Source organism: Colobus angolensis, unplaced genomic scaffold (genome assembly GCF_000951035.1).
Source record: "Colobus angolensis palliatus isolate OR3802 unplaced genomic scaffold, Cang.pa_1.0 Scaffold144, whole genome shotgun sequence".
Lineage (NCBI taxonomy): Eukaryota > Metazoa > Chordata > Mammalia > Primates > Cercopithecidae > Colobus > Colobus angolensis.
This window is the reverse complement of record NW_012114533.1, coordinates 1,423,182-1,437,333: the sequence shown is the minus strand read 5'-3', so window position 1 is coordinate 1,437,333 and position 14,152 is coordinate 1,423,182. Positions and strand designations below refer to the sequence as shown.

General features: G+C 51.0%; 3 protein-coding genes across 4 annotated transcripts in view; all 3 read right to left on the bottom strand.

Moving 5' to 3' along the window:
• FGF8 (fibroblast growth factor 8 (androgen-induced)) overlaps window positions 1-3,867 on the bottom strand; it is a 10,235-nt gene extending 6,368 nt beyond the window's left edge. Inside the window, exon 1 of the mRNA XM_011935507.1 lies at window positions 3,794-3,867. The gene's annotated coding sequence lies outside the window, so the exon portion shown is untranslated. The remainder of the gene's footprint in view (window positions 1-3,793) is intronic.
• Window positions 3,868-4,804: 937 nt separating this feature from the next.
• On the bottom strand, window positions 4,805-6,885 carry NPM3 (nucleophosmin/nucleoplasmin 3). The gene is made up of 6 exons (XM_011935506.1): window positions 6,751-6,885; window positions 6,319-6,404; window positions 5,958-6,077; window positions 5,741-5,834; window positions 5,211-5,335; window positions 4,805-5,116 (listed from the first exon to the last, which is right to left on the bottom strand). Exons 1-5 carry the CDS (start codon window positions 6,866-6,868, stop codon window positions 5,220-5,222), a joined length of 534 nt encoding a protein of 177 aa, XP_011790896.1. The 5' UTR covers window positions 6,869-6,885; the 3' UTR covers window positions 4,805-5,116; window positions 5,211-5,219.
• A 1,021-nt stretch (window positions 6,886-7,906) lies between these two features.
• The window catches only part of MGEA5 (meningioma expressed antigen 5 (hyaluronidase)), a 38,300-nt gene continuing 32,054 nt past the window's right edge, over window positions 7,907-14,152 (bottom strand). For both annotated transcript variants that reach the window (XM_011935494.1, XM_011935495.1), the window contains 2 exons: window positions 11,190-11,349; window positions 7,907-10,021 (listed from right to left, as the gene is read on the bottom strand). In XM_011935494.1, the coding sequence (XP_011790884.1) occupies window positions 9,885-10,021; window positions 11,190-11,349 (297 nt within the window). In that variant the 3' untranslated portion in view covers window positions 7,907-9,884. The remainder of the gene's footprint in view (window positions 10,022-11,189; window positions 11,350-14,152) is intronic.

Sequence of the window (14,152 nt, the reverse complement as noted above, 5' to 3'; positions counted from 1 at the left end):
TGCGGGCCGGGAGTCCCCGGGCCAGGGCTTCCCTGACCGCCCGGCGCACCCCAGTTCGGCGGGGCTGGGTCTCTGCCTCGGGGCCCAGCAGCTCCTGCCGCGGGCTACGTAGCAGTCTCTGAGCCACCTACTGTGTGTCCCACCGGGACTGCCCCCTGGGAGCGGCCGCTAACCGTGCCGCGAATGGCTGCGCACCCGGCCCTAGCGCAGTGCGTGCCGGTGCCACCTGGACCCCACTCCCCTGTTTCTGAGGCGTGCCCTGTCCTGTTGGTCTCTCCAGTCTCGTTCAGTCTCCCAAGGAGACCCTGGGAACCAGAAATGCCTCCCCTTCCCCCGCATTATCACATCACCCCTTCTCCTGTGCCCCTCGCCACACACACACACTAGCCTGAAGCTTGAGGAGCACCCCGAACCACCTGTGTGGAAGAGAGAGTCTGGAGGTTCCTGGCAGGACCCACTGTCCCCCTACCCCAGCAGGCAGCAGGGGCAAAAATAACTGTTCTCAGTAGCTTTTCCTGGGGGAAGGGACTTCCATCCAGGCCACCCAGCCCTTTCCCCCTCAAAGCCCCATTTGTTTTTCATTTCACAGATATTTACACACCTACTGCATTCTAGGCAGGGGCTGGTCAGCTGGGCCTGGGGCATGGGAGAAGGTAGGCACTTGTCTAAGCCTTTCCTAGCCCCTCACCTTGTGGCTTCCTCCCTGAGATTTCAGGAAACCCTGAGCCCTCACGCTGCTTCTGTGGGAGCAGCCTGGGTGGGCAGAGATGACCTGGGACAGGTGCCCTGTGAGGAGCAGGTGATGCCCTACCAGGCTGCTGCCTTCGCCCACAACTTCCCTTCCCCACTGACCCTCCATTCCCCTGGGGGTAGGGCTGGAGGGTTTCCTGTGGTCCCAGGAAGCCATTAGGCCAAAATTAGCAGCAGCCCTAGTCCAGCCTCACAGCCAGGCCCTGCCTCCCTCCCTCCTCTGTGTCCCATCTTTCCCTGTGCCCCATCTTTCCAACTACCAGCCATAAATGCAAACACTGAGCAATGGAGAGATGGGAAAACAGAGGGTGTGTTCCAAGATTTTATCCCTCCTCAGAGAAGTAGACTTCCAGAGCACATCTGCCATCTTCCTCCAGGAGTCTGTTCACTGGGCTCTTGCCCACACAGACCTTGTGGCAAGGACCATGTCTTAAGAGCTCAGAAATCACAGTTCAAGGCACAAAGCTGAGCAGAGCTGTTCTGCAGTTAAGAGTTCATTGAATGAAAGAATGAATGATGGGGAAAGTGGCTGAGTCTTTAGACTTCAGCCTATTTGCAACTTCCCCAGGAAGACCTGCCTTCACCTCCTCCCAACAGATTATCACCAGCAACACCACCAGTAAGTGAGCACTTGTATCTGCTACAGGCTTGGCAGGCACTGTCTCCTCTAAAGCCCATGGGGAGGTGGGCCCATCAGGCAGAGACAAGTCAGGTAGACACAAGTGGCCACAGCCCAGGCCAGCCCTTGCCTTCCCTGTGCTCTGTGTAAGGCCTGAGTCACAATTTTTTGAGTGGGTCTCTTTCCCTCTCTGCACTGCTTCAAGGGGGCAAGGGTGATGTCTGTTTGCTTGTGGTCTTACCCTCATCCCTGTACATAGCAGGTCCTCAGGCTGTTTAGTTGTGTATATTGATGAACAAATGATTGAATGGAGACATGGGGACAAGGGACAGGCACTTCCTGTAAGAAACGGGCTTTCTCCCACCATGGATTCTCTGAACTTCAGTGAGATGAGCAGAGCAGGGAGTAGGCCCCGGGCAGGGGTGAGGATGATCCACCCATCCAACAGTGTTTGCATGGTCCTGGGGCCCCAGCCAGAGTAACTCTGGGTATCTGCCCCTCCCTGGAACGGGGGTAGGGGCAGAGCCCCTGGCTGAGACCAGCATTCAGCTCCCGCTGTGGAACCCCCAGAAGATTCTGAGGGCCCTGGGCTGACCCTCAATGGTCTTCAGCTACCCTTCTTCCTCTGCCCCAGAGAAAGAAGATGGGCGTCCTGCGATCTGAAGGGTCCGAGGTCAAGTTTCAGTCCTGTTCCAGCCTCTGCCAGGGAGCCTATGCTGGACCAGGATTCCTTTACATTTGGATTTGGGGACCCTCCTGAGAAGTGGACGCTCACCTAGTTCGTTGAAATTCTCATCTCCCCAAAAGTCTCTTTTTCTGGGGGAGAGAAGCAGATGGGGGCACCCCATGAGCAAGCACCTGGCTCTGCCCCGGCACGCCCCATGACTGACAGATGCAAATATCCCGCCGGGCCCCCTGGCCCGCTCCCTCCCTCGCTGGCTCACCCGCCTCCCGGCCAGCTCCCTCCCTCCTTTATCTTATCAAAGCCGGGTAATTACAATTGCTATTTTGTTTCCTCGAATCTGCAATCAGAGCTCCCTGGCCCAGATGAGGGAGCGCCTGTCAACCTGATCGCTGAGTGACAGCCCAGCCACCTTTCCCGGCCGCCCCCACACTCCGCAAACACACACATACGCACAGACACAAACTCCCTCACCTGCAAACACAAACACACACTCCTCGCCAACACACGGCCCGTCTCCGCAGACACGCCCTCGCCGGCACCCAGACACACTCCTTCAGCCTATTTCCAAACGCACCCCTCGATCCCAGCCCAGCCCCCGGCCCCTCCAATCCACACCCGCCGCAGACCGCAGCTTGCTCCGACGCGCGCTTCCTGCGCCGGGCGTTCAAAGCGCCGCGGACTCACCGCCGACCGTTCAAATGCAAATCGCCGAGACTACGTTAAGCACTTCGGCCGCTGTCTGGGAGTCGTCTCCCTCGGCCCTCAAATAGGAGCCTGCCCTTCCTCCAGCAGTCGGCAAACCCCGGCGTATGCCTTCATCCCCCAGGGCTATGAGGTCATAGTGAGCCGGCAGCGCTCCTACTGTGCGCTGAAGGGCAGAGAAGAGGACTCGAGGAGAGGCGGGGGCGTAGAGAGCAATAAACCATGCCCAGCTGTGTCCGCAGGGTGCCCCAACAGGCCAAGATACTCCTGGGCCGAGAGGCTGATGTGGATTGGGCCCCCACTGCGGGCAGGAGCGTGCTCGGCGCCGGCCCGCTCCCACCGGGAGACCGACCTGGAAAACCGGGGAGGAATGCACAGAGCGATCAGTGCCATCGCGGGGGGTGGGTGGGGTAAATATTGGGGCGGCGCCGCGCAGGGTGTAGATGGATCAGCTAGGGAGGCCTCCCCGGAGAGAGGACTCTGCGAGGCACTCAGCCAGTCTCCCACTCCTTCTGCCACGCACGTGCCGAGGCCTTTGGAGGCTGGGGCCAAAAGGAGGAAGGAAGGGAAAGTGAGGGCCGCAGCCCGACTTCCCCGCTCCAACTCGAGTGGTTCGAATGAATGAATGAACGTATGCACGCATGCAAGCAAGCCTCAATGGCATTCCCCCGCCTTCTGCCCAAGATTCGGCCGCCCAGAGCACTGGCAGGACTCGGAGGCCCCGGCCCCACGGCGCCCGCCCGGAGCCTCTAGAGGCCGTGGGAGCGGTACGACCACCAGCGGCTTCAACCTCGCCCGCCAGAGGGCGCCAGCCCGGCCTTCCCTCTGCCTGCCGACCGCGCGCCGCAGCGAGACCCATGGTTCCCAGCCAGGCCGCCCCTCCGCTGGGCTCCCCGGGGAAGCATTTTTAAAAGAGTCCTCCTGGAGCGGAGAAAGGCGCCTGCGACCCAGATCACCGCAACACAGACGGGCGTCATCTCCCTTTGTCCTCAACTTGAGGAAGAGGGAGGTTGGAAATTGGACCCCTAGTTCCTCACCACGGGCTCAGGGAGAACCTCCTTCACTAGGGATGCGCTGAAGAGCGTGCGGGTAGGTACTGAAGACGCAAGGTCTTCAAAGCTGACCTCACCTGCCCCAGAACCACCAGCCCATGATATCCCGGAGCCCCTCCCCCTTGCCCAGAGGCTGTGGGTGGGAGTTGGCCCGACCCCCATCAGGCCCTGTTCTCTGTCTATCCTCAGCCTTTCTGGCCCCAGGCTGTCTCGGGAGGCAATGTTTTGTTTGTTTGTTTGTTTGTGGGCATTGACAATCCTCCCCCCCCCCACCTACACAGCTGCTGAACTGCTGACCCCAGAGCTGGTCACACACACTCATCCTCAAACCAGGTGTGTCCCTTCTTCCTGGCACAAAGACAGCCAAGTGCCAGAACTACCTGATTCCAGGCACCAGAGACCCCCAGACCCCACGGGGTGTGGGGACAAGAACCCCTTAGTCCAGGAGGCCAATTCCCAGGGGCCCTTTTCTGCCCCCATATGCCAGGCCACCCGGATTCTGGTTTCCCTGTCACCCAATCTGGCTAGTCCCCTCCATCTGGCCCCCGGAGTCAGGTTTCTGTAAGGTCCCAGCCCTGCTCAAGAGACCGCCTGCAAGGCTCAAAGGAGGAGCGAAGCCTGGTCCCGCCCTGCCCTCACAGGCCCTCTCTGGGCCGGAGCCCCTCACGGGGCTAGGGACACACATTCCTCAGGCTGCCCAAGCCTGCTTATCTGCCCCCTGCCCATCAGCCTGAGTGCTGACAGAGGCCCAGACCCCTTGTTTGGATGCTGATAACCTCCTGCGATGGCCCTCCCCCACCTGCAGAGACTGAGAACGGGCTGAGTGTTGGGAGGTCCTCTTCCAGCAAGGCAACTGGGGCCCAGGGTCGTGAGGGTAGAAGATCCCAGAGTTCTCCACCCTCCCCCAGGCCCAGGGCCACCCTGGGTGCTGCCACAGTGCCACCTGGTGGTCCCTAGGGAAACATCACCCAGCACAGGAAGAAGCCACACAGGAGCTGCAAAAACCCCACACCACTTTATTTCAACCTTTATCCAAAAATGTAAAAACTATTAAAAATGTGTAGTTCTGAGCTTCAGGCACTAACTTCTAATCCTCACAGACAGGTGGGAAGAGAGACCCCAAGAATGGTGCAAGATCAGAAAACCAGGGCTGTGTGGAGCACAGGCCCTCTCCTAGCACCAAAGACCCAAGTCCCTCCCACCCAAACCCCACCCAAGCTCTCCTCTTCAAGGAAGAAGAAACATTTACAATTCTTGAAACTTCTCGGGGAACAGGGTTCATGGCGGTGCATGGCGCATGGAGCTGACCTGAAAAGAGGAAACAAGGAATCAGCACCTAGGCCCTCAACTACTTCTCCCGCCCCTTCCCAGAGCCTGCTGGGCACTTCTCCCTGCAACTCACCAAGGAGGGCTAGGGCCTGCCCCCCTGCTTTTTGGCAGGAAGGATGGGGCACAGCTCAGCTTCTTCCTCGTCACTGTCTTCTTGTTCCTCGCTCTCCTCCTCGGAAACATCATTGCTCATCGTAACTGGTGGACGCACAAGCAGTAGAAGGATGGGATGTTAAGACCAGACACTTTCACACCGCATGCCATTTCTTCATGCCCTGTGGTTCTAGGCTTGCAGGGACCCTGACCTCCCAGTGCTTATGGGCTAGGTGGGTAGAACCTCAGACCCTGAACTGGGTCACAAAGAGCCAAAGGAGTCTTCATCACTGGAGCTGGAGAAGCTGGGCCATGTTCCATGGAGGAGGTAGGCTTGAGTAGACGGAAAGGAGAGGGCATGTCATGCACAGGGCACAGCGTGAAGGGCACGCAGACCTGTACAGGACTGCACTGGGTGATAAAGGTGGGATGGGGCAGGAGTGCGGAGTAGGGGAAGCCTGATGGGAGAGTCTACTGGAAGCAAAGGAGAGGGCCCTTTCCTCTTCTCACCAATCTGGTGCCGCCCAGTGATCCGCACAGGGCCAGAGCCCGACTTCAGGCGGAAGGTTACAGGTGGTTGGAGCTGGAAGTCATCCAGACTGAGCTGGGAGGAAGACAAGGATGAAGGCCTAGCCCACTCCTAGCCCACCCCACACTGTAATGAGTACTGACGTCCTCAACCCCCTCACCACCACCACCACCACCAGGGCAGAGCTGGGGAACTCACCATGGGTTGGCAGGACAGCTTGAGGTTGGCCACAGGGACTGCGATCTCCTGATGGTCATGGTTCCGGGCCACAACTTCTACCACATTACACTCGTCTTTGGCTCCCTCGGTGAGGCAGAGCTGGGAAGGGTACACAAGGCCTCAGGGTCTCCTCAAGCGAGGGTTGACACCACAAGTAAAGGCATCTACCCTAGCACCTGCCCAGCTTCAGAGGTCCCGGTTCACCTGGCCAGGGGAGCCGCCCATGCCGGGGAGTTAGGCTGAGGAGGTGTCTCCAAGTAAAGGGGGTCCAGGAGTTGGGTAGAGACCTATATTGATTGCCTGGGCTTATTCATTAAAACCCCATTCCCCCGCCCCTCACCATGGTTAGTGCCAGCACGTGCTCCGCATCATCCTCTTCCTCTACCTTAAAGGTGAAGGAGCGGGTGTGGCCGGAGAGCTCACAGCCTGGGAGAAATAACAGTGAGTATGCCTGAGCGTGTGTACTGGGCTGTGGGTGGGGGATGTCACCAACCCGCGGTCACGTGCAACCTTGGGCGGACGAGCTATTTACATGTCCACCTCCTTCTCTTCTCTCAGAACACCTGGGGCGCTCGACCGTGGGCCCCGCCCAACACATCTGGGGCAGGGATCTCGCCACCCCCTTCGGCTGAGCGTGCGAGGCCCCCTCTCCTCCAGGAACAGCAAAGCAGCCCTCCGCCCACACCCACGCCGTGAAACCCTCCGCATTCCGCCTCTCATCCCTACCTCTTACCGCCCCAGTACCACCCTCAGCCTCTCCCTTCCCCAGTACCGAAGAAAAAACTGTCCATAGTGACCGGTGCTGGGCCCCTCAGGCCCCCGACACCCCCGGCCCGCGTTCGGCTCTCCTGACTCAAAAACGCCAAGGCAGCTGCAGTGCCGGCGGCCATGCTGCAAGGGCCTTCTCCAAACTCCGCCCCCGACACGCACAAAGCCGGGGACCCTCGGCCAGTTCCGGCCCCGCCCATTAAAGGAGACGCTCAGTCCTGAAAGAAAAGGCACCGAGACCCCGGCAGCCCTACCCGGAGCCCGCAGCTACTGCTCGTATTGTATCAAGACAGAAGAGAAAGGAAGTAAACATCACAGAAGAACGGATTTGGGATTTATGTTAACATCCTTGCTCATTTTCACGACTATGAGGGTGTCCACTTCCCCAAGCTCCTCGCTCTGTGTCGGAGTGTCTCCCACTCTTCCAACTCAGGGTAAGCTTTCGTTAAAGGAGGTATAGATAGATATAAAAATGTTAACCCTTCTTACTCCTCCTCCCAGCAAAGGTGGGGTTCAGGGCAGTGCTTTTCTGCCACAGCAAAGGAAATGCACTCCGATTGTCTTTGCCTCTTGAGCCGAGGAGCCTAAAGACTTTCAGTTCAGGAATTTCCATCCCACACGTCTGTCCTCTCGGCTAAGCCTCTCCTAAATACTCTTCCTGCTGTAATGACCCCGCAACTTGTTATGCCTTCACTGAGCCTTAGCTGCTGGCACTTGCTAGCAGAGGACTGGTTGGTTCATGTGTGTTCTGTTCCTGGCCGACCCACGCTTTTTGAGCTTTTAATTCCAAATCAGCTAGGAGTATCTTTGCGCCCTGGATTATTTTGTCCGTTTCCGCTACTCGCGCCATCTTTCGCCTTTTAAGAATCAGGCAAATTGTATGCTTTTTCCTAATAGATGGCAAAAACTCAAACTAGAGGCCCTATTTCACACCCAGGTTGTAACTGTGGCAAGAGGGTGGGGTGGCTTGACTAAGAACCAGTTTACTTTTCTTAGCTCTTGCCCTAAGGAAAGTGATGGAGGTAGGAGGGCTGCCTTCAAGATCCAATCTCTAACTTGGAACAGCTGTGGAGAGGGGGCATACTGCTTGTAGGTGAGGCATGAAAGAGGAGAAAAGATAGGGGGCAGACAGGAAATAGATTCACACAATACAACATGACAAGCATTCACTTCAAGTTTTATTTTGCCTCTTGCATGGTCTTTTACAGTTCGTTTTCTACAGGAACTGAGCTCTGATCTAAACAACCAATAAAAATGTCATTCCAACCTTAATATTCATAACCAGGAAATAGCATAGTACTTCATGATCCTAGAGTGATGAAAGCAAAGCCCAGGACATCTGTTTTACAGTTACCTGTGACCAGACCAGCCAACATGATTACTAAAAGCCAAGATAAAACCAAAAGTAAACTTACTAAAAAATCCTGATTCCATGAGGTTAACGCTGAAATCCTCCAGACAAAATGCTAGAATTGTCCACTACTGTTAAAGACGAGAAAACTGAGGAAAATTCAGCTGTCTTACTATCTAGTAGGGGTCTTCCCTTCATCTCAAGCCCTCAAAAATGCAAACTTGGTTCCGGCTTTACAACATACCATATCCTTCTATCAGTTAAAAGGTTTTTAACCTTCTCTCCTTTCTTCTCACCTACTTAGTGCATACTCAAAGGCCTTGGTTGAAAGTCACTAGGTACCACTAGGTACAATGCTTTAGGGCTCTGTCAAAGCCCACACTGGTGGAGTTCTATGAAAGAAACTGGTTTCTTTCTCTTTACTAGCTCGAAGTTAAACAGCTGATGTAAAACTGCAGAGAAGCAAGATAACAAAATACTGTTATGAATCCATGGAGAAATCAGCCAGCCATGATGAAAAAATGATTCCTGCAGAGATTATCTGCCAGCTTCATGCTCAGAACCCTTAGAAACACCGAATCTAAATTAAAATACATGAAGCTTTCACAATCTGGTTAAAGGAAAAAGGTAACTGTAAATAACTGGTTAAAGTGTGCTCATTCTTTCTTTCAGAAATTAGATACAAACATGCAAGAATTAAAGACTCTGATTTAATAAAAATCAGTAGTAACAGGTCTTGAGATTAAAAAACAACTGACCTGAGGGCAAATGGGACCAATCAGTTCCCGAACCCTACCTGACAAATGTCAAATCCAACATTTCACATGCTGACCTAATATTGAGGTTAATTTCCAGAAGTAACTGCACCTTGCAACAGATTAAGTCCTACAAAATTAGGCTCTCGTACCCCAAATGGTCATGGCCTAGGCCGAGGTGGGAGGCACTTTAAAAATAAAACTTCAAAAAGAACAAAAACAACCCCAAACCCAAAGACAAAAGAGAATCCACTTTTCACTGGTTTACATTATTCAAAGTGCCATTCTGAACCAACACCCTTTCATTTTTAGAGGAAAAAAATTTACAAAAACAGTAAACACAAAGGATAGTCAGGTTACAGCTAGTTTATATACAAAGAAATTTACAAGTTTGTCAATTGTAGGCTTTTGCCACAAACAAATGCACATTTGTCCCTACAAAGTACAACATGCCTAAACCAAATCGTAATACAGGAGACAATTGGCCACGGCTTTACAAAAAGCAGAATAACTGCCCCAAATTGAAATTATGTATTCAGCTTAAACTAATGCCACAACCATCCCACTTGGAATCACTCCACCCTAACACTTCTGAAACCCACTAAATCTTTTTCATCTCTGCCATGTCCCCAAAGACTGAGACATTTCACTCAATAAACCAAGGAAGATGACAGATGTTATTTTGATTACCCTCAGGTGAGAAATGCAACCACACTGGATGCAGAAAATAGTGCTGATTACATTTATTGAAGACTCTCCCTGTATAAGCCCATGTAAAAGGTCTCAGCACCTAACACAAGACTCAAAAAGGAAGCCCACATCTCTTTCATACAGGATTTGCTGCAATACTATATTCTTCCAACCAGTGAGTAGTCTGAAAGTGTGATGGGTGAGTTTTACATAGTCTTCTTTGTTTCAAATCCAATTGGCTGATCTGTTGCCACTCCAGAGGCTGAACTGTATGAAGACCTCAACTACTACCCACAAGGTGCAGTTAAGAGACTTTTGGACAGTTCACAGTGCCTACAAATGTCACAGGCTCCGACCAAGTATAACCACATCCTTTGGAAATCCTTCCATTTTTGCAATTTCAAAACAGCCTAACTTGCTGTAAAATTCCAGAATTCTTTTATCATCTGGTCTCACTTCACAGAAAGCTCCCCGGGAGCCTAGAAATAAAACAAATATTCAAAACATAAATAAGTCACTTAATTAGTATAATTATGGATATAAAACTATAATCTTTGATATAGTTAATATAAACAGGGCTTGTCAATGCCAGCACCTACATTTCACACAATTAAAAAAATTCATATTCAAAAAATTCAATAATGAGTGGCCACTGCACCCGGCCTTTTTTTTTTTTCCTTTCTTTCCAAGACAGAGTCTTGCTCTGTTGGAGTGCAGTGGCGCAATCTCAGCTCACTGCAACCTCCGCCTCCCGGGTTCAAGCAATTCTCCTGCCTCAGCCTCCCAAATAGCTGGGATTACAGGTGCCTGCCACCACTCTTAGTAGAGACAGGGTTTCACCGTGTTGGCCAGGCTAGTCTCAATCTCTTGACCTTGTGATCCGCCCACCTCGGCCTCCCAAAAGTGCTGGGAATACAGGCGTGAGCCACCGTGCCCAGCTCAATTTTTATTTTTTCAATCAGGCAGGGATGGGGTCTCAAGCTACATTGCCCAGGCTAGTCTCAAACTCCTGGACTCAAGTGATCCTCCCACTTCGGCCTCCAGAAGTGCTAGGATTACAAGCATGAGCCACCAAGCCCAACCAGCATTTCTCAATTATTATTTTTATTTTTTATTTTTGAGATGGAGTCTGCTCTGCTGCCCAGGCTGGAGTGCAGTGGCATGATCTCGGCTCACTGCAAGCTCCACCTCCCGGGTTCACATCATTCTCCTGCCTCAGCCTCCCAAGTAGCTGGTACCACAGGCACCCGCTACCACACCCAGCTAATTTTTTCTATTTTTAGTAGAGACGGGGTTTCACTGTGTTAGCCAAAATGGTCTCGATCTCCTGACCTTGTGATCCACCCGCCTTGGCCTCCCAAAATGCTGGGGTTTACAGGCGTGAGCCACTGCGCCCGGCCAACATTTCACAATTATTAATACACATGCAATTCTTCACCACTTATTAATTCAGTTATTAATTCACTTATTAATCCACTTATTAATTCACTTATTAAATTAAACCACTTATTAATTCACTTATTAAATCATAAAAGGTGGGAAAAGCAGTATAAATTTACAATTCACTTCTTTCCTTTTATATCCAAAAATATATAGTTCTTTCCCTATCTTGCCCAAATACCACCAACTCCACAAATATGTACTCACCATTAGCCTTCAGTGAAGACAGGAGGCAAGCCATCATGCTTTTGGCCACACTTGGGTCAGTTACTTTTTTGTGAATGTCCATCTTTATCAGAGAAGGGAAATTAGCAAGGAAAGTTTCTGGCAATACTTCCTGTTCTTCATGGAAACTCAACATTATTTTCTGGAAAAATTAGAATCTCTTGACTTTCACAATAGTTATGCATTAGATATCTAACTCAACTACAGAACTTAGCAACAAGAAAGCAATATTTAATAACTCTTCCAGTCACTATGTAAGTTATCTCACACAGGATTATCCTGTAATTCTAGCTGACGCGTTTTCACTTTCTTTTTTTGAGACAGGATCTTCTTGTTGCCCAGGCTGGAGAGAGGCAGGCATTCTCTCTCGTGTGCACAAGCGCGCACTCTCTCTTTCCCTATTTATATTGTCAGGGCTGGTCTCAAATTCCTGGGCTCAAGTGATCCTTCTAGCTCGGCCTCCTGAAGTGCTAGAATTACAGGTGTGTGTTGCCACTGCGCCTGGCCACCGTTTTCATTTTTAAAAAGTTTGGGTCGGAGATCGAGACCATGCTAGCTGACACGGTGAAACTCTGTCTCTACTTAAAAAAATACAAAAAATTAGCCGGGTGTGGTGGCGGGTGCCTGTAGTCCCAGCTACTCGGGAGGCTCAGGCAGAATGGAGTGAACCCGGGAGGCGGAGCTTGCAGTAAGTCAAGACTGCGCCATTGCACTCCAGCCTGGGCTACAGAGCGAGACGCCCTCTCAAAAAAAAAAAAAAAAAAAAAGTTTGGGCCGGAACTGATGGTTCATGCCTGTAATCCTAGCACTTTGGGAGGCTGAGGCAGGCGGACTGCCTGAGCTCAGGAGTTTGTGACCAGCCTGGGCAACACAATAAAACCCTGTACTAAAAACACAAAAAATTAGCCAGGCATGGCGGTGGGCGCTTGTAGTCCCAGCAACTTGGGAAGCTGAGGAAGGAGAACTGCTTGAACCTCGGAGGCAGAGGTTGCAGTAGGCTGAGATTCCGCCACTGCACTCCAGCCTGGGCGGGGGAAAAAAAAAGAAAAAAGAAAAAAAAAGGGTTTGTCTGGCCAGGCGTGGTGGCTCACTCAAGCCTGTAATCCCAGAACTTTGGGAGGCCAAGGCAGGAGAATCACGTCAGGAGTTCGAGACCAGCCTGGCCAACATCGTGAAACCCTGTCTCTAGTAAAAATACAAAAATTGGCTAGGCCTAGGGGTAATTCCAGCTACTCGGGAGGCTGAGGCAGGAAATCACTTGAACCTGGGAGGCGGAGGTTGCAGTGAGCCGAGATCGCACCACTGCGCTCCAGCCCAGGTGACAGACTCCGTCTCAAAAAAAAAAAAAGTGTCTAAATGCTATGTGGTATTGGATCCTAGAACAGGAAAAGGACATTAGCAGAAAAACTGGTGAATAAAGTTTGGTGTCTGATTAATAATAATGTACCCATGATGGTTACTTAAGAGTTCACAAATACAGAAAATGAATAAGGAGTATATAGAAACTCAGTTTTAACTCAGCAACTTTTCTGTAAATCTAAAATCATTTAAAATACATAAAATATTTTGTTAACGTATTCCTTACATAAAGTGTAAATTTTATGTTATTTATATTTTACCACAAATTTTAAAGAGTTCTTATGCTGAAAAGTGTCAGATGTGGAACACCAATACATCAGCATTTCAATCACCAGCACAGTGTCAATGTAATCCCTAGTAAGCGAGGAAACACCAAACCAGCCTTTTGTTACACAGCCATGTGACTAAGGGCAGAAGGTAAAATATAGAAATAAACTATGAAGAAAATGAGGCCCGGCGCAGCGGCTCACACCTATAATCCCAGCACTTTGGAAGGCTGAGGAGGGCAGATCACCTGAGGTTGGGAGTTCAAGACCAGCCTGACCAACATGGAGAAACCCTGTCTCTATTAAAAATATAAAATTATCCGGGCATGAGGCAGGAGAACTGCTTGAACCCGGGAGGTGGAGGTTGCGGTGAGCCAAGATTGGTTCACTGCACTCCAGCCTGGGCAACAAGAACGAGACTCTGTCTCAAAAAAAAAAAGGACTATGAATACAAAAAAAAAAAGGACTATGAATACTTTGGTGTGGTGGAGAGGGGTAGAGAATTTTAGAAAAGGAGAAGAGAAAGAACATGGAAGAAAAAAGTATCACAAGTAGGCGTCCAAATATCTTATTTACTGTGCATAAAAACTATCCTCAAGAAGGAACTATCTAAAAAATGCATACACTGGCCAGGCACAGTGGCTCACGCTTGTAATCCTAGCACTTTAGGAGGCTGAGGCAGGCAGAATGCTTGAGCTCAGGAGTTTGAGACCAGCCTGGGCAACATGGCGAAACCCCATCTCTGCCAAAAAAATACAAAAACATTAGCTGATGCTTGGTGGCTTGCACCTGTAGTCCCAGCTACTTGCAGGGCTGATGCAAAAGGATAACTTGAGCCTGGGAGGTCAAGGCTGCAATGAGCCATGTTTGTGCTATTGCATTCCTGGATGACCAGGTGAGACACTGTCTCAAAACAACAACAACATATACTGATGTATAAACCAAAATAATCATATAATGTACTGGCCAACATGGGGCACACAACTTTTTTGGAGATGAAAAATGTATTTAAGTTGGGACAGGACAGACTAAGAAGTGCTCCTATCACAAACTAGACTCTCAAGAGAAGCTCACTCTTATTTTTAAATCACAATGTAGAATGCATTACTCAGGCGGCAAGTCATTAACCTTCTGACAACCAACCAAACAGATTTAAATTACTTAAATTGTCCTGAGTACTCAACAAAACCACCATAGTATCTTTTGTTTTTTTGAAACGGGAGTTTCGCTCTGCTGCCCAGGCTGGAGTGCAGTGGCGCAATCTCAGCTCACTGCAACCTCCGCCTCCTGGGTTCAAGCAATTCTCCTGCCTCAGCCTCC

Excerpts from the sequence above, each read along its gene's own strand:
- NPM3 (XM_011935506.1), bottom strand. The coding sequence starts at position 6,868 with ATGGCCGCCGGCACTGCAGCTGCCTTGGCGTTTTTGAGTCAGGAGAGC. Across the intron at positions 6,078-6,318 it reads ACGTGCTGGCACTAACCATG|CTCTGCCTCACCGAGGGAGC; the intron begins GTGAGGGGCGGG and ends TACCCTTCCCAG. Across the intron at positions 5,336-5,740 it reads CACTGGGCGGCACCAGATTG|TTACGATGAGCAATGATGTT; the intron begins GTGAGAAGAGGA and ends TGCGTCCACCAG.